The sequence below is a fragment of the Mastigoproctus giganteus genome, chromosome 9, assembly GCF_048544385.1.
Source record: "Mastigoproctus giganteus isolate SK-2022 chromosome 9, ASM4854438v1, whole genome shotgun sequence".
Classification (NCBI taxonomy): domain Eukaryota; kingdom Metazoa; phylum Arthropoda; class Arachnida; order Uropygi; family Thelyphonidae; genus Mastigoproctus; species Mastigoproctus giganteus.
The window spans coordinates 230,055,982-230,076,402 of NC_143583.1; the positions used below are offsets into that span (position 1 = coordinate 230,055,982).

General features: G+C 38.9%; 1 protein-coding gene across 1 annotated transcript in view; it reads left to right on the plus strand.

Moving 5' to 3' along the window:
- Positions 1-20,421, plus strand: part of LOC150081166 (serine/threonine-protein kinase PLK2-like) — a 316,839-nt gene that overhangs the window by 216,546 nt on the left and 79,872 nt on the right. The window contains exon 8 of the mRNA XM_090380951.1: positions 14,105-14,204. Coding sequence (XP_090237077.1) covers positions 14,105-14,204 — 100 coding nt within the window. The remainder of the gene's footprint in view (positions 1-14,104; positions 14,205-20,421) is intronic.

Here is a 20,421-nt window from a genome sequence, read left to right on the forward strand (position 1 = left end):
TTGAGTGGGCCAGTAAATCAATGTCGTGTAATGGGGAATTTTAACTTTACAGATATTGACTGTAACTTGTGGATTAGCAAATGCAGGTAGCAAGACTTTTTTGTGGATTTATTGGAGGATTGTTTTCTACAGCAGCATGTTAGAGGGGCAACCAAAGGAATTAATATTCTTAATCTGATTATCAGCAGTGATTATTCATGTATTAAGAATTTGCAGATAAAGGAACCACTAGGTGACAGTGATCACAGTGTACTAATGTGGGATTTACTTCAAGATGTAACTACTATCAAGGGTAAAGTGGAGGTTTTTGTAAAGGTGGCTACAGTGGTCTCAGACAGTTTTTTTTTTTTTTAAATTCTATACAGTGGATCGACTGATGTTAAAAACACTGAATTCTAAATAGAAAGCCTTCAAGCAGGAGCTGCTCATTAGTAGGCACTGCGGAACTGCAGCACCCAGAGCTTTTTAAATCTAAATATATAGTCAATGGAGATATATGAAATTTTGTGAAGAACAATGTTAACACAATGAATATTTCTATTAACAGGTCCTGCATATAGTATACTCATCCTATATTTCAAATAATCATTTCAATAATAAACGAATAAAAACACAATCGTTTTAAACTTAAGTTTCACTGTGTGTAGAACTGTGCACTACACAGGTCCACATTTTGGCCCCAGTAGTTAAGCCAATGCCTGGTTGACAGGTTGCCAAATACTCATTTTTTAGTTAATAAAATGAGTCAAAGGACTTGCGGAATGAGCAGTACCGATTTGAACAGTGCACCAAACTTAATGAAAAAAGTTATTAATCCATTTTCAATAAATGAAAACCAAAGAATGGATATTTTTTTAAATAAAATTTTGAGATTGCCCAGGTCTGTTTAATGTTAAGTATCCAGTTAATGTTTTGCAGTATTTTTTAACCTGCTTATTATTATTACCACTGATGTCTACATGTTTTATAACCAAGGCAATTTAATGTAACTTTAAGAAGCAGCACCCAGATACATCTGAGTCATGAGTTGCCACTGCCTTCAAGGAATTAATTTTGGAAGCTACTAGGCTTTCCATACCAACTAAGAAATACTGTTCAAGGTTTAGACCTAAATGGATATCAGATGAACTGATGAGGCTCGTGGCAGAGAAGAAAAATGCATGGGATGCATATAAATTATCAGGTGACACAGAAGCCTATGGCGCACATAAAAGCTAGTCTATAATCAAATACTCCACGAGGAGGATTCCAAGTTGGATGAATAGTGAAGTTGCCACATTACTTGAGCAGAAAAAGGTGGCATGGAAAGGTTACAGAGCAATAAAAAGTACTGAAGCCTATAAAAGCTACAAGATGATATGTAATAGAGCCACAGAAAAGGTTCAACTGGCAAAGGCAGTTTATGAGAAATCGCTAGCAAACAGAGCAAAGAGGGGGGGATAAGGAATTCTTCATATATATATAAATGCCAAGAAGAGCAGGACAAACCAGATTGGACCTTTTACGTAAGGGAAAGGGGATAGTATTAAATACACCAGCTGCCGTTGCAGATGAACTCAAAAGTTATTTTGCATCGATATTTACAAATGAAAAACCTTTTGTGGTAATGGGAAATTGTGGGAGCGAAGTTAAAAAATATGTAATTAATGATATTGAAATTTCGCAAGATTATTTAATGAAAAAACTTTCGAGCCTACAGACCAGTTAGGCTCCTGGAGTTGATGGAATATATCCTATAATCTTAAGGGAGGCAGTAAGCGAGTGCATTGAGGCTAATTATGTGAGCATCACTAGACTCTGGGGAGATTCTCTTGGATTGGAAAAGTGCAAATGTATCTCTCATACATAAGGGTGGCTCTAAAAGTGAAGTTGGAAATTATCGACCTGTCAGTCTGACTTCAGTAGTAGGGAAAATCAGAGGCAATGATTAAGGGTGGAATTCAGGATAATTTGGATCGAATTGAAATTCTCAAGGATACTCAGCATGGTTTTGTAAAGGGAAAATCCTGTTTAACAAATCTGGTTCGCTATTTCGAAAGGGTCACTCACGAGCTGGATTTAGGGAATAATTTCAACATTGTTTATTTAGATTTCAGCAAAGCTTTTGACTCAGTCCCACATGAGCGGTTGCTTTATAAACTGTTCGGGATTTTTTTTTTTTTTTTTTTTTTGGCAGGTGCAGCATAAGCCATAGGCTTTCTTGCACTATGTGGCCATTACTAATACTAAGTCACAAAGGAGTTTAGGCAAGCAAAGTCTGATTACAAGAAATCATTGGTAAAGGATGCAAGGAAAAACAGCAAAGACTTCTTTGCTTATACAAACTCTAGAATGAAAGGGATGAATGAGATTGGCCCACTTGATGTTGGTGGTTTGTCTGTTGATGATCCTGCTCAGATAGCTGACACGCTGAGTGTTGTGCATTTATATTCACAGATGAGGAATTCTGTAAGGAAGGGGAGGAGAGAAGTTTACTAAACTCTAACAGGGAGTTAAATGATTTTGTAATAACAGAGAACAAAGTGAAGAAGACATTGGTGAAGTTCAACATAAAAAGGCACCTGGATCAGATGGAATGTATCCAGTTATATTGAAGGAGGCAGTGGCTGAAGTAAGCAAACCCTTAGCCATAATTATGAGAGCATCCTTAGATTCAGGGGAGGTCCTCATGGACTATAAATGTGCAGATGTATCTCCAATTCACAAAGTGGGTTCAAAGGTTGACACAAATAATTATAGACCTGTTAGTTTAACTTCTGTTTCGGGAAAAATAATGGAGTCACTGGTCAAAGTGATGCAGGAACACCTAGAGAAGAGTGCAGTAATAGTTCAGCCGCAGTATAGGTTTGTTAAGGGGAAGTCTTGTCTGACCAATTTGATTGGATACTGCAATGTGGTCATAAAGGAACTGGATGCAAAATATAATTTTGATATCATATACTTGGATTACAGGAATGCTTTAGATACTGTTGCACATGGGAGACTTCTGTACAAATTGGAGCAGTATGTCATTAAGGGAAAGTTGCTGCAATGGATAAAGGGATAGTTTAGTGGGAGATGGCAGAGAGTTGTTATCAATGGACACTGCTTGGCATGGACTAACGTTATTAGTGGAGTCCCCAAGGGTTCAGTGCTGTGCCCATTGTTGTTTTGTATATTTAGAAGGTATATCAGGCCTAATGTCCAAGTTTGCAGATGATACAAAGGTTGGAAGGGTTAATGACAGTAAAGACAGTATGTTGTTGCAACGGGATCTAGAAAAGACAGATGAGCTGAAGAAGTGGCAACTGAAGTTTAACATTGACAAATGCAAAGTACTGCATATGAGGTTAGCAGTAACCCAAGTGAAACATACCAACTGTGTGGTGTGTGAATGAAATGAAGTTCTCTGAGCAGTGCAGATGGGCTGCTAGAGCAGTTCATGGAGCATTTGTCAATGATATATAGGAATTTTGCTAGCAGAGACAAGGAGGTGATTATTCCTTTGTTTAAGGCAATGGTCAGGCCACCATGCCTTGAGTACTGTATACAAGTCTGGAGGACTCATTTTAGGAAGGACCTAGAGTTCTAGAAGGAGTACAGAGAAGGGCAAAAGGTTGGTGAGAGGAACAAAAGGGTGCTCTTACCAAGATAGGCTTAAATTCTGCAAATTGCAGCATCTGGAAACTAGGCACTTGCAAAGTGATCTGATTGCACTGTACAAGGTCTTGAACGGTTTGAGCAGGCTTAGTGCTGATGGGATACTTCCGCTTGCTCAGATTAAGAACCTGAGGGGGGGGGGTATAAATTCAAATTTAGGAAAGACAGTTGTAGAATAGTTGTGTGGAAGTTTGTATTTAGCCAGTGGGTAGTTGATTGCTGGAACAGACTTCCATTTGTTGTTGTGGAAGTTGATAGCCTTAAATAAATGTAAGACTGAACAAGACAAACATTTGGAGTGACTCGATGGGTAAAATGGGAAAGTGTGTTTTTTTTTTTTTTTTTTTTGGCTGATGCTATATAAGCTTGCTTCCTTGCATCATATGCCTCAACTAATGCTAATGTTGAAAGGACTTCCTAGTAATGCTGCTGATCCTCATTAGCATCACTGGGGATCCAGTGCCTTCATTCCAAGCTCAACATAGGAATCTGGTGTGTTTGACCGCCTTCATAGCCAGGTGGGAAGGAGCAGCAGTGCGTAGCACACGCTTCTTGATTAGACCGGGGTTCGAGCCTGTCACCACCAAATACGGAGGATGCGGAAAGGTCAGGGAATGACCACCGCATATCCCGGAGCAATATGGTCTTAGTTGCTAATGCTCCTAAAAAAACCAAAAAACCTGGTGTGTTTGCCCTGCCACTTTTCAATTTTGAAAGGGAGCATCCTAGTGGTTGAAGTGTTCTGCTTCAACAAGACAAGAGATCCTTGGATGATTCACCAGGATCAATTGTAGTAGTTTTGATTGTGTGAATCAACATTACTGAAGCCAAGTCCCTTTGACCCTTGTTTTCCAAGGGACAGGATTGTAGCTAGTGGATGTGTGATTTGGTGCTTTGATAGGCCTGGTGTCCCATTCCTGGACTCATTTACTGCTTGTTTGGTAATGGGCATCCTTTACTGAACCAGATGAAATTCTCATGAATACTGAATGTATATTCTGCTTCTGGAACCTTAACATGGTCCCTATTAGAAAATTATATCAGTGATGTAGATAATATCAACTGAACTGAGAGATTCAGAACCAAAGGCATAATATCAGGTCCATGTACACTGAAATGTACTGTCATGTACTTTTCAGTATTGAAAAGCCAATTAGAAGAACATCACTGAACTTCATACAGATGGGTTTGAAAGCACTGGACAGGCTTCTCAAAATCAGTGAAGCAGTTTCATTCTGGCAACATCCTTGTAAAAAAAAAAATGATAAGTACTCAGAACAGCTCTTCCAAGCCACATGCATTGGTAAAGTACTGTTTGTAGTAAACACCCCACAAGATGCCAAATTCATCCTGAAGTCTAATCTTGGAATGGATTCTTGAAGTTTCTAAGGTGGATAGCTATTCAGAACTAAAATTATAAGGAGTAACAATCCTTTCCTTAACTCCTTGCCTAATCCTGACCTTTAGCTCACCAGTATCTCCTAATTCTATCAAAGCCAGTTATCTTAACTGCCCAGTACATCTATATACTGGTTTGATACAGATATTTACTGGTTTGAATCCTTTAAAGGCATTTTAACTGCCAGAAATGGCCTGTTGTGATGCCTTCACATGCATTTGGTATGGTGCAAAGGATCACAAAATCATGGTCTTCAGCTCCAAAACCCACATGTATTCACTGCCAAGGAGGACATCCTGTTAATCTCGAGTATATTAGAGGTGATTCTTGAACCGTAAAGCCTACAAACAAGCATCAGAGGTGGAAGCAAAAAAATACATAGACTCAAGAGTGCTCAACATATATTTAGGCAAGAAAAGCAGTGAAACCCAATAATAGCAATTAGCTAATGTATATTGGCAGAAATGTCCAAAAGAGCCATTTACTCCTATTTCCTGATATTTGCTGGTTTTTCAAAAACCTGCACAGAAAATTCAGCCGGTTGCCACTCCAATATCAGTGATCTAGGTGCCAAGCCATTTCATTGTTTGTTAAAGCATCCTTTCTGAAGAGTTTTTGCCATTTACAGATTTTTTTTTTTTTTGTTTCTAATAATTGGTTTTCTTATTTTTATAGGAAACCAGCTCTTTTACACTCTTTTACTCTTTCTGGTCCTTTCTCTAGAGGAAGTAGAGAAAGGCCTAGAAAGGAACAGACACATTTCTGTTTCTTTTCTTATATTATTAACACAACTAACAGCCACTTGGTCACCTTGTAGCCCAGCTCCTGTCTCCCCATGGCGGTGCCGGAAACCTGGAAGCAAAAGTTATCCTTCCGCGGCTAAATGGAGAAAATGAATTTCTCTCCTCCCAAAGTTAAATCCTGCACCTATGGATTTGAAGCAATCTGATTGTGAAAATCAAATCCAAGAGAAAATGAAAGCAGATGTACTTCAAATGGAATTTTCAACATTCCTTATACTGCACTAATGAATCAGCCACTAGGTACACCAACTTTTTATAGTAAAAAATGTTTACAGGTTTAGAAAGTGTAGCAGATTTTTGTTTAGAAAGTGTATACACTGTCTAAAAATGAATCGGTCATTGCACACTGTCACTGAGTATAACTAGACTAAAAATGGTATGAAGGCTCAAATCTGACTTATTAGTCAAAACCATCTCCTGAAACTTATGCCATTTGGTGGAGTTCCTTCATGTTAATTACCTACAAAGATGTCATTCCCAAATGGGACCTTTTAAACCTCTTGGAGGAGAAGACCGTCAAAGCACAGTACCAGAAAGTTTCACAAATAATGTTGATGAAAGATGGTGAATTTATTCCTACTCATAGCATCATTCTTGAAAGCACCTTTCTCTACACTGAACCTTCATCAATAAAAGCTGGACACCTAAACTGTTGCATCTATCCTTATATCCAATTCTATAAGATACTACAAGTGTCAGAAATTTGGATGTTCCCAAATTGTACAGGGAAATAGAGTGGGCCAGTAAATCAGAGTCTTATAATGGGGGATTTTAATTTCCCAGATATTGACTGGAATTTGTGGGTTGGTCACTCGCACACTAGCAAGGCTTTTGTGGATTTATTGGATGATTGTTTTCTACATCAGCATGTTCGGGAGGCAACAAGAGGGAGCAATACTCTTGATCTGATTATTAGTAGTGATTCTTCATGCATTAAGAATCTGCAGATAAATGAACCACTAGGTGGCAGTGATCACAGTGTGTTGAAGTGGGATTTACTCAAGGAGGTAACTACCATCAGAGGTAAAGGGAAGGGTTTTTGTTTTCGTAAAGGCGACTATGATGGTCTGAGACAGTATTTAAATTCTATACAGTGGGACCAACTGATGATGTTACCAACAGCAAACTCAAAATGGGAAGCATTCAAGGAACTAATCTTGGAGGCTACCAGGCTTTACATACCAACTAAGAAATACTGTTCAAGGTTTAGGCCTAAATGGTTGTCAGATGAATTAATGAGACATGTGGCAGACAAGAGAAGTGCATGGGATGCATACAAATTAATGGGTGACATGGAAGCCTATGATAGATATAAGTTGGTCTGTAACCAAGTCACAAAGGAGATTAGGCAGGAAAAGGCAGACTACGAAAAATCCTTGGCAAAGGATGCAAAGAAAAACAGAAAAGAGTTCTTTACATATTTGAACTCGAAGGAAAGGGATGAATCAGATTGATCCACTGGATATTGATGGTTCAACAGTTGAGGATCCTGCTCAGGTGGCTAACAATCTAAACGAGTATTTTGCATCTACATTCACGCATGAGGAGTTATTCAGGAAGGAGAATGATGTAGGTAAAGTAAACATTGGCAGTGAGCTGGATGATTTTGTAATAACTGAGAAGAAAGTGGAGGAGAGATTGTTGAGGATAAACATAAAAAAGGCACCTTGGGTGGATGAGATCTATCCAGTTATATTAAAGGAGGTGGCAAAGGAAGTAAGCAAACCCCTAGCCATAATTATGAGAGCTTCTTTGGACTCAGGGGAGGTACCCATAGACTGGAGATGTGCAAATGTAACCCCAATTCACAAAGGAGGATCAAAGGCTGACACAAGTAATTATAGACCTGTTAGTTTAACTTCTGTTCCAGGTAAATTAATGGAGGCACTGGTTAAAGAAGCACTGCAGGATCATCTAGACAAGAATTCAGTTATAGCTCAGACGCAGCATGGTTTTGTTAAGGGCAGGTCTTGCCTGACCAATCTGATTGGATACTATGATGTAGTCACAAAAGAACTGGATGCAGGGAATAACTTTGATATTATATATTTGGATCTTAGAAAGGCTTTTGATACTGTTGCACATGGAAGACTGCTGCACAAATTGGAGCAGTGTGGCATTGGAGGCAAATTGCTGCTATGGATAAGGGGATGGTTGAGTGGCAGAAGACAGAGAGTGGTAATCAATGGACACTGCTCAACGTGGACTAATGTTATTAGTGGAGTTCCTCAGGGTTCAGTGTTGGGTCAGTTGTTGTTTTCGGTGTTTATGAATGATATTGATGATGGGATATCAAGTTTAATGTCCAAGTTTGCAGATGATACAAAGGTTGGCAGGGTTGTTAAGGACACTACTGACGCTATGCTGCTGCAACAGGATCTGGAAAGGTTGAACAGATGGGCTGAGAGGTGGCAAATGAAGTTTAACATTGACAAATGTAAAGTACTACATATGGGAAACAGTAACCCCAGAGCAACGTATCAACTCTGTGGTACTACACTGACAGTGGTGGAGAATAAAAAGGACCTGGGGGTAATTGTGCAGGCAGATATGAAGTTCTCTGAGCAGTGCAGACGAGCTGCAAGAGTAGCTCACGGTGTCTTGTCAATGATATACAGGAATTTTTCTAGCAGGGATAAAGAGGTGATTATTCCCTTGTATAAGGCAATGGTTAGGCCACATCTTGAGTACTGTATACAGGTCTGGAGGCCTCATTTCAAGAAGGATGTAGAGCTGCTGGAACGGGTACAGAGAAGGGCAACAAGATTAGTGAATGGAACAAAGGATTGCTCTTACGAAGAAAGGCTTAAGTTTTACAAATTACAGAGTCTGGAGACTAGGCACCGGCGAGGTGATCTGATAGAGGTGTATAAGGCTTTGAATAGTTTGAGCATGCTCAATGCCAATGGGATTCTTCATCTTGCTCAGAATAATCACCTCAGAGGGCATAAATTCAAATTGAGGAAGGACAGATGTCGGATAGATGTGCGGAAATTTGCCTTTGGCCAGCGGGTGGTTGGTTGGTGGAACCGACTTCCATCACTTGTTGTTAAAGCTGATAGCCTAAACAAATTTAAAGCTCAACTGGACAGGTATTTCGAACGAACGGAGGGGTGAAATGGGAGTGATGTGTTTTTTTTTTTTTTTTTTTTTTGGCTGATGCTGAATAAGCTTGCTTTCTTGCATCATATGCCTCTACTAATGCTAATGCTAATTGTCTGCCACAGTTTGGAGATTCAGTGTGCCTAAACTGTGGATCAAAGGAACATATTCATATACAACCAATTGCAATGGCCAGTTTACACATTTTGCAACATTCAGCATTTCCTAAATTCTGTAAGCAATGGAAGCTGGAAAACGAAAGTGGAGAAAGTCTTACTCAGAAGTGAGAAAACGATTCTACAAAATATGTTGAAACATACATAGGCTGAAGCATTAGCAAGGCACATGATGCAAGAAAGCAAGCTTCTCATTTTGCCCATCCACTCACTCAAAATGTTTGAATCTGTTTAAGGTATCAATTTCTTCAATTCGATAATTGTAAATTTCTTAAAATACCATTTATAATTGATTTAATATGATAGCATAGCTTAATTTATTATGGTACTCTCCTTTTTTTTTTTATAATCTGCAATTGATGTTTGAATAGGGTGGATGATAATTTTAATTTAAATTGGGAGTAAGTAATTTGGGGTTTTAAAAACGCAAGTTAAAATATGCGCAAGGAAGTAGAAGTGCACATCTTCATCCTTGGTTGTCAATATTAAAGTTGAAAATAAATGGTTAATACTGGAGACCAATAGCCATAACAAGTGGCTTTTGTTATCCACGTCTTCAGTTGGCAATGATGGGTTGAGAGTAAACGCGTGTATTTAAGAAAGCTAAGTTCCCGTGATGCTCCTGGTTACATCTGGAAATCTCAGGTGCATGAGATTCCAATCTGGTGCAATGTTGTTGCACCGGCACACAGTTCATACATTGATGCATTAACATTTGTTAATGTTAAACTTCAGTTGCCACCTCTCAGCCCATCTGCTCTACTTTTCTAGATTCTGTTGCAGCAGCATACTGTCATTAGTGTCCTTAACAACTCTGCATCACAGAGATACTGTTCAATATCAGCTCAAACAGATACATCAATTTCAGAATGGGCTTGATCAATGCTGTCATCGGCATCTGTCAATAAAAACTGTAGATAGGACGAATAATACTCCAGTCTCAATACCATCAGCTCCAACGATCAGTATACCTAACTATACCTGTACAAGTTCCTAATCCGTTCACGCATAGATTACGGTTCTCCAGTATATGACTGTGCTAGGGTATGCACAGTAGAACGGCTGAATATCATATAGCACAGTGCTCTGAGAACAGTCCTAGGAGCTTTCAGGACTTCTCTAGTCCAAAGCATTTACGTTGAGGCACATGATCTTCCATTACATCTTTGCAGAAAAATATTGCTGTCTCAATATGCTGTTAAGATCCAGTCTCCCTTCCCATCCTAGTTGGACCTATATAATACCCAGTGGAATTCTTTTTATGAGAGTAAGCCACATGAAAACAGACCTCTGTCACTCAGACTTGAAGAACTTCTTCATAGTTGAAATGTTGATCTAAGTGACATTTCTGAGGACACATGTCATTTCTGAAATGTCAGAAATGACATGAAATGTCATTTCTGACATTTCATGCCTCTCATGATGACTCCTTTCTCCAATGGGGAAAGTGTTTTTGCTTTTGCCAATATCAGACAGTTGCATGCAGCCCATGCCAACTTCAACTGCAATTTCTGTGCAATATACAGTGACTGATTGAAAACTCTAGGTGCTGCAGCAGTTTTCTCGTCATTTACCATTACTGCCTCATTACCAGCCACATGCAATATCTTCACTGCTGAGCTGTATGCTATGAAGCTTGCACTTGAACAGATTGTTGAATGCTCCATTTCACCAGCCCTAATCTATACTGACTCTCTCAGTGCAGTCTATACCATAAGGGAGAATTTCACTGTCAGTTACTCATGCAAAGAGTCCAATTTTGTTGAGTACTGGGACATTCAGGAATTCTGGGAAATGAGTCTGCTGATCTTGCCACATTCTCAGTGCTTTCAGGTCCCATATACAGATTACAAGCCTGTAATTAGAAGGCATTATGAAAACTGGTCACAAATCTGGCAAAGTAATACCAACAACAAACTTTACAGATCAAACAAAAACCAGAGTTGTGGCTGTCTGAATTCAGATGAAACAGAAGAAGTGGTATTGGCAAGACTCAGAATTGGGCATACTCATATTACACACCTGTTTTTATTATTGAGAGATCACTTTCTTGTAGACTGTCCTCTTTACTTATCAGTCTGTTCTAGCACCTTTCAGTCATTCAGCAAATTAATCCTAGATTTTAATCTCATTTTCTTGGAAATCATGCAAACATAGAAGAACTGTTAACATACTTAAATCGTACAAGCCTATATGTAAGTATATAATTAAATTGTTAAAAGGTATATGGATATAAGAAACAAACTCTGAACTGACTCAATTTGGCCTTAGTAGCTCTTGTATCATTAAACTTAATAACAATAACAACCACCATCAGCTTCAGCAAGATGCCTCCGTGGGCAGGAGCAGCAGTGCATAGCACACGCATCTTGATTAGACTGGGGTTTGCACCCATGACCACCAAATATGGAGGATGCGGAAAGGTCAGGAAATGACCACCACATATCCTCGGAGCAATATGGCCTTAGTTGCTAATGCTCCTGAAAACCAAATAACAACAACAGCTCCAGCAACACCAAATTAAACGGAAAATTCAAAAAGAAATCAGCTGATACTCCTATGTATATTGTAGAGAAATAGTCAGAATGACTTCTAGATCATCTTGTAGAAGATGACATGGACACATGTCCAGTCTCCCCAAAAAAGCAAAAAATAAAAATTTATCATTACAAGCAGAGCACCATTAAAAAGCAGACAGATTCAACTTAATTCTAAATGTAAATAAAACAACATAGTCCAATGGAATTGCAGAGGCTTTTGCAGAAACTTAGATGACATCTATGAGTTAATCAATCCTTATTATCCTGAGAGCTTACAGGAGACAAATTTAACACTTCAAGTATCCACATCAGTTAAATATTATACTATATTTCGGCAAGATAGGTCTCTCATAAATAGTACTCGTGGAGGAGTAACCATACTCAAGAATTTGTTGCAAACGAATTCCTATCCAATCCTCCCTATAACCTTTGCAGCATGTATAGTGATTGGCATTGTTTTAATACTCATTTAGATTTATCTTCCACCTGTGTATGACTCAGGAACTGGCAAACCTTGTTTTGCAATTACCATCTCCTGTTTGTTTATTAGGAAACTTTAATGGACATTATCCATTATAAGATCCTCCTGTTGCAGAAGGATGCAGAAAGAGCTCACTGAAATGCTACTTAACAGAATTTAACCTACTAATTACTGGCTCACCCACTTGCATAACTTTCCTTACTGGGTCAACCTCTCCGGTAGACCTCTCAATCTGCTCTCCGATCCTCTTCCCAAGTATCGAGTGGACATAGTTGACAATCCTCCGAACAGTGATTGCTACAAAATGGAATTTTTTTTCCAAAGCAGACTGGACAAAATATACCAACCAAGTCTCTTTTAATGATTGCATCATCAGGTCTTCTATTTATACTGTCACTGAGCATATAATGCAAATACTAACAGCTGCAACAGCTACCATCCTGCAGTCTCAATTAAGAACAAGTAGTTATACCAATCAGTGGTGGAAACAAAGATTTTAACAAAATAAAGAGAAAAAAACCAACATTGAACTCTTTTTCATATATCCCACTACTACCAAACTTATTAGCAATAAGTGACTTAAAGCCAAAGCATGTTACCTCTGGCAAAAGGCTAAAAATATTCCTGAATAAAATTCACTTCATTGGTCAACAAAAATACTGATGCCAGAATAAAAAATAAAGCAATTAAATGGCCAATATCCTACGTTACCCTCTCCTATTCTTAACTAGAATGAGAAGGAGATCTCTATGCCTATAGAGATTGCAAATGACTTATGAACTGCATTCTCTGAATTGTCTGCCTCAGCTGTCATTTCAAAAACTTAAAGCCAAAGCTGAGAAATCCAAACTAAGATTCAAAGCTACCTATCCTTTAGCCAACCCAATGCACTATCTGAACTGAAAGAATCCATAAATAACTGAAACAGCTGCTAGCCCTGATGAAATTTAATAAATAATGATTCAACTTATAAATCAGAAATCATTATCCTCACTGCTAAACTTTTTTACAATCAGATCTTTTCTGAGCCTATATTCCCTAGTTCCTGACAGCATGCTATATAATAGCTATACCCAACCCAGGAAAAGGTCATTCGTTTCCTCACAACTATAGACCTAATTTCTCTAACTAGCTACTTGAATAAAACTTTGGAAAAAAATGCACCATTAAATTACCTAGTATCTTGACACCCAAAATATCAGTAATTGATCACTTTGGCTTTCAGAAGAATAGATCATCCTTAGATCCAATGGTAAAGGCTGAATTGTACATAAGAAAAGCATTTATCAGAAATCAACATCTCATCATGGTATGTCTTGATATAGAAAAAAAAGTTTGATACCACTATGGCATCCTAAGAAATCTCTATTCTGTTGATCTGATAGGCCATTTACCATGTTTTACTTAAGTCTTCCATGTGGCTGACTTGTTGAAAACACTATTCCCCATCTTGACATTGTCTTTAAAGCAGTTGTTGGATATGCTTCGTATTTCTGCACCAGGAACAATAATGTGGCACCACTTGAATTGTTTATACCACTATGACACTATAGGATGGATATGTTTTTCACACATTTCCTGAACTCATTCCCTGATGAAATAATGTGTTAGTCTCTCTCTCTCTCTCTCTCTCTCAGAAACAGGAATCAGATGACATATTGAAACTTAACTTAGTCTAGTAATGCCTTTCTATTCTTATGACTCTGTAATAAAGCGATAAATAATTGTAGAGTTACTGAAATTTGCATAATATCCTTATATGGATAGAACTATCATTGGCAAAAAAAAAAAAAAAAATATATAAGCGTGTGTGTGTGTGTGTGTATATATATCCTTAATTAATAATTAACAAATGTTAATATAGAAACTATTAATAATTTTGGTACCTTAGCATTGCAATTCTGAATTGTGGAATGAAAAAAAATTAATAATATTTTTTATTTTATTTTATTTATTTTTTGTAGCCAAAGAATGACATAACAAAGAAAGAAGGGCCAAAGAAAGAAATAAGCTTTCATGCTACTCTGAAACAAAAACTGACCAGTGTTCTGTGCCCAGATAAAAGTAAGCATCTAAATTTGAGTTATGCTGCTATTAATTTGTATTCTACATAATATTCTGTTGGTAAGTATGTAAGAACTTCATTAGTGTATGTAGCTAAAAGCAAATTAAATTTGCTACGAAATGTATCAGACCCTGGTAAGCCACAGAGTTGTATTGGTCTTGCACTTTAAATGAAAAACATTGCGCCATTTCTCTAATCATTGTGAATTAGATAACTTAATTGGGAATTAATTAAATTTTGCCACAAAATCCATTGCAGAACTCTTGACTTATTTAAAAGAGTATAATTTCCTGAAAAAGGCCTCTGAGGTTGGGAAAATTCATATTTTAGCATTAAATCAGCTCACACACCAACCATAAGAATAAGTATTTACTGTAACTAAAATATATTACATATTAAAATAAAACAACTATTTACAAAAACTGCTATTATATTAAATTATATACATGTAAAAACATTAAAACTGTGATAAAATCCTTAAGATAAAATACACTAAAATAAACCGGATTAAAAGCGATAAAAACAATGAGTCTCTGGAGCTTTCGGAAGCATCAGCTTCCTTCCTCAGCAGTAACAAAACTTCTTGCAGCACGTCCATATATAACAGGCTCACGGTACCTATACACGTGGTGCAGTCGGCACATGGTCTGAACTGGAAGCGGAAATAGCTCGGGAACGTGTTAAGCAGAACCATTCATCCGTACTTAGGATGATAGTTTCAAACAGAGGATGCATACGAGAGAGATGGAAACAGGAGGTACCCTTCCTTTCTTGGATGTACTGGTCTCTAGGTTAGGTCCTAGGCTCAAAACTTCTGTGTTTAAAAAACCTATGTGCAGAGGCCAGTACACCCATTATAGTTCAGCACAAGCTGGGCAGCATAAGAATAGTGTAGTGAAAGCTCTACTAGATAGAGCAGAGTCACACTGCACCACCTCTGAGGACAAGGAATGTGAAATTAGACGAGTCAGAGCAGACCTTAGAAAATGCGGATACCCCCAGAGGATCATAGACAGATTTAGTAGAGGAATAGTCTAACCGTTTGTTCCTGTGGCTACCGCATACATTCCTTACTATCCGGGTGTTACTGAGCATCTCGCTAGAGTTTTGCGGGGTTATAAAACACGCTGTGTGCAGCTTCCCGGGCGGAGGTTGCACACAGTGTTGTCTCAGGTAAAAGACCCAATAGCAAAGGACCTGAGTAGTGGAGTAGTATACAGGATAAAATGCCCGGATTGTGGGGAATGTTATGTGGGCGAGACAAAACGATGGCTCAAGGATCGTCTGGGGGAGCATGCAAATGCTATAAAAACCGCTGATTACAATAAGTCTGCTGTGGCCGAACGTTTTTGGGAGAAGCAGCATCAAATTTCCCCAGAGGATGCGGTTATTGTGGATCGAGCGCATGGGTTCTGGAACCGTAAATGGCTCGAGAGCCTACGAATCTGTTCATCTGACCACAATATTATGAATAGGGACAAGAGGTATGCATCCTCTGTTTGAAACTATCATCCTAAGTATGGATGAACGGTTCTGCTTAACACGTTCCCGAGCTATTTCTGCTTCCAGTTCAGACCATGCGCCGACTGCACCACGTGTATAGGTACCGTGAGCCTGTTATATATATGGACGTGCTGCAGGAAGTTTTGTTACTGCTGAGGAAGGAAGCTGATGCTTCCGAAAGCTCCAGAGACTTTTGTTTTTATCGCTTTTAATCCGGTTTATTTTAGTGTATTTTATCTTAAGGATTTTATCACAGTTTTAATGTTTTTACATGTATATAATTTAATTTAATATAATAGCAGTTTTTGTAAATAGTTATTTTATTTTAATACTGTAAATATTTTAGTTACAGTAAATACTTATTCTTATGGTTGGTGTGTGAGCTGATTTAATGCTAAAATAAGAGTATAATTTTCTGGATCCCTGCTACCTGCCATTAACAGGGCTGTTACTGAATTGCTTTTTCAACTGTTTGTTAATGTTTTTTTTTTTCTTCTAGTGACTGTAATGTTACTGTTTTCAGCTGAAGTTACTGCAGTTGTGGGATTATGTAAAGAGACAACTATACTAGGGGTACACTGCTTGTCCAAATTTTCATTTGGTCAGCCCTAGCACTACAAGGCCAACATCTCTCTCTCTCTCTCTCAACAATTGCTTTCAACTGATTCACTGCAAAGTTCTGAGTCCTGGGTGCCAAGCAATTTAGTATTAGTTGAGGCATATGATGCAAGACAGCATCAGCCAAAAAAAATAAAATAATAAAATAAAATAAACCATTCCCATTTCACTCCAAATGCTCGTCCAGCTCTGCTTGAATTTAACTTATAGACCTCCACTGCAACAAATGGAAGTTCGTTTCAACTATCAACCACCTGCTGGCTAAAGGAAAATTTCTACACATCTATTCTACAATTGTCTTTCCTCAATATGAATTTGTCCCCTCAGGTGCACAATCTAAGCAAGAGGTAGAATCTCATCAGCATTGAGCTTACTCAAACTATTCAAGGCCTTATACACCCAAAACAAATCAACTTACAGGTGCATGGTCTCCAGTTGCTGCAATTTGCAGAACTCAAGCCTTTCTTGGTAACAGCAACCCTTTGTTCCATTCAGCAATCTCATTGATCTTCTCTGTACTTGTTCCAGGAGCTCTACATGCTACCTAAAATAAGGCCTGTATGTAGTAATAGTAGAATGTGATGCAAGAAAGCAAGCATATTGAGCTTATGTAGCATCAGCCAAAAAAAAAATTCACACAACCATTCCCTCTAAATATTTGTCCAGTTCCTCCTTAAATTTATGTAACCTATCAACTTCCATAACGACAGATGCAAATTTCTTCCAGCAATTAACCACCCGCTGGCTAAAGACAAATTTCCGCACATATATTCTACAGCTGTCTTTCCTCAATTTGAATTTGTCCCCTTAGGTTTGTAATCTGAACAAGTGGAAGAATCCCATCAGAATTCAGCATGCTCAACCCATTCAAGGCTTTATACACCTCAATCAGATCACCTTGCAGGTACCTTGTCTCCAGCCATTGCAATTTGCAGAACTTAAGCCCCTCTTGGTAAGAGGATCCCTTCATTCCCCTCACTAATCTTGTTGCCCTTCTCTGTACACACTCAAGCAAATCTACATCCTTCCTAAAATGAGGCCTCCAGACCTGTATGTAGTACTCAAGGCATGGCCTGACATTGCCTTATACAGAGAGACAATCACTTCCTTTTCCCTGCTAGCAAAATTCCTATATATCATTGACAAAACCCCATGACCTGCCCTGGCAGCCTGTCTGCATTGCTCAGAAAACTTCATATCTGAGTGCACAATCATTCCCAGGTCTTTAATTTTCTACCACCCTAAGTGTAGAACCACACAATTGGTATGTTCCTCTGGGGTTACTTATACCCATACGCAGTACTTTGCATTTGTCAATGTTAAACTTCAGTTGCCAATTCTCAACGAATCTTCCCAAATTTTCTAGATCCTGTTGCAGTAGCACACTGCCATTACTATCATTAACAACCATGCCAACCTTTGTATCATCTGCAAATTTCGACACTAAGCCTGATATACCTTCATCAATATCATTGATAAATATACAAAACAACAGTGCTGACCGGGCTAGCCAGGTGGGTAAAGTGTCTGCCTGGCAACCCAAAGGTCGTGGGTTCGAATCCTGCCTCAGGCTTGGATCACAGTATAATGCAAAAACTTTGGAAGATGCATTATGGCCACAGAAGCCGATGCACCAACAACTAAACAACAACAAAACAGTGGACCCAACACCAAGCCTTGTGGGACTCCACTAATTAGCATTAGTAGGGGCATTTGATGCAAGAAAGCAAGCTTATGCAGCATCAGCCAAAAAAAAAAAAAAAAACCCACTTCCACTTCACCCCTCTGTTCATTCAAAATACCTGTCCAGCTGAGCCTTAAACTTATTTAGGCTATCAACCTCCACCACAAGGGATGGAAGTCTGTTCCACCAACCAACCACCCGCTGGCTAAAGGCAAATTTCCGCACGTCTATCCTACATCTGTCTTTCCTCAATTTGAATTTATGCCCTCTCAGGTGATTATTCTGAGCTAGAGGAAGAATCCCATCAGCATTGAGCATGCTTAACCCATTCAAAGCTTTATACACCTAACAGATCACCTCGCTGGTGCCTAGTCTCCAGACACCGTAATTTGCAAAACTTAAGCCTTTCTTCGTAAGAGCACCCCTTTGTTCCATTCACTAATCTTGTTGCCCTTCTCTGTACTCGTTCCAGCAGCTCTACATCCTTCTTGAAATGAAGCCTCCAGACCTGTATACAGTACTCTAGGTGTGGCCTGACCATTGCCTTATACAATGGAATAATCACCTCCTTATCCCTGCTAGAAAAATTCCTGTATATCATTGACAATACTCCATGAGCTACTCTTGCAGCCCGTCTGCACTGCTCAGAAAACTTCATATCTGCCTGCACAACCACCCCCAAGTCCCTTTCATTCTCCCTTTCATCAACTAAACAACAACAAAACAGTGGACCCATTCATTCTCTACCACTGTCAGTGTAGTACCACAGAGTTGATACGTTGCTCTGGGGTTGCTGTTTCCCATGTGTAGTACTTTACATTTGTCAATGTTAAACTTCATTTGCCACCTCTCAGCCCATCTGCTCAACATTTCCAGATCCTGTTGCAGCAGCATAGTGTCAGTAGTGTCCTTGACAACCCTGCCAACCTTTGTATCGTCTGCAAACTTGGACATTAAGCTTGATATACCATCATCAATATCATTTATAAATACAGAAAACAATAATGGACCCAACACTGAGCCCTGAGGGACTCCACTAATAACATTAGTCCACGATGAGCAGTGTCAATTGATTACCACTCTCTGTCTTCTCCCCCTCAACCACCCCTTTATCCATAGCAGCAATTTGCCTCCAATGTCACACTGCTCCAATTTGTGTAGCAGTCTTCCATGTGCAACAGTATCAAAAGCCTTTCTAAGATCCAAGTATATAATATCAAAGTTATTCCCTGCATCCAGTTCTTTTGTGACTGCATCATAGTATCCAATCAAGTTGGTCAGGCAAGACTTCCCCTTAACAAAACCATGCTGTGTCTGAGCTATAACTGAAGTCTTGTCTAAATGATCCTGCAGTGCTTCTTTAACCAGTGCCTCCATTAATTTTCCTGGAACAGAAGTTAAGCTCACAGGTCTGTAATTACTTGTGTCAGCCTTTGATCCTCCTTTGTGAATTGGGGTCACATTTGCACATTTCCAGTCTATGGGTACCTCCCCTGAGTCCAAGGAAGCTCTCATAATTATGGCTAAGGGTTTGCTTACTTCCTTTGCTGCCTCCTTTAATATAACTGGATAGATCCCGTCCACCCGGGTGCCTTTCTTGTGTTTATCTTCAACAGTTTCTCCTCCACTTTACTCCCAGTTATTTCAAGATACTGTAGCTTACTGCTAGAGTTGAACACACCTCTGGCATTCCCCTTGCTGAATAGCTCCTGATGTGTGAATGTCGATGCAAAATATTCATTTAGTTTGTTAGCTACCTGAGCAGGATCATCAAGAGTTGACCCATCAATATCAAGTGGACCAATCTGATTCATCCCCTTCCTTCTAGAGTTTACATAAGTAAAGAACTCTTTGCTGTTTTTCTTTGCATCCCTTGCCAAGGATTTCTCGTAATCTGCCTTCGCCTGCCTAACCTCCTTTGTAACTTGGTTGCATATCAACTTGTATCTATCATAGGCTTCTGTGTCATGTGTTAATTTGTAAGTATCCCATGCATTTTTCTTCTCTGCCATATGCCTCATTAGTTCATCTGACATCCATTTTGGCCTAAACCTTGAACAATATTTCTTAGTTGGTATGTAAAGCCTAGTAGCTTCCAAGATAAGTTCTTTGAATGCTTCCCATTTTGAATTTGCTGTTGGTAACATCATCAGTTGGTCCCACTGTATAGAGTTTAAATACTGTCTCAGTCCATCGTAGTCGCCTTTACGGAAGCAATAACCCTTCCCTTTACCCCTAATGGTAGTTACCTCTTTGAGTAAATCCCACTTCAGCACACTGTGATCACTGCCACCTAGTGGTTCATTTATCTGCAGATTCTTAATGCATGAAGAATCACTGCTGATAATCAAATCAAGAGTATTACTCCCTCTAGTTGCCTCCCGAACATGCTGATGTAGAAAACAATCATC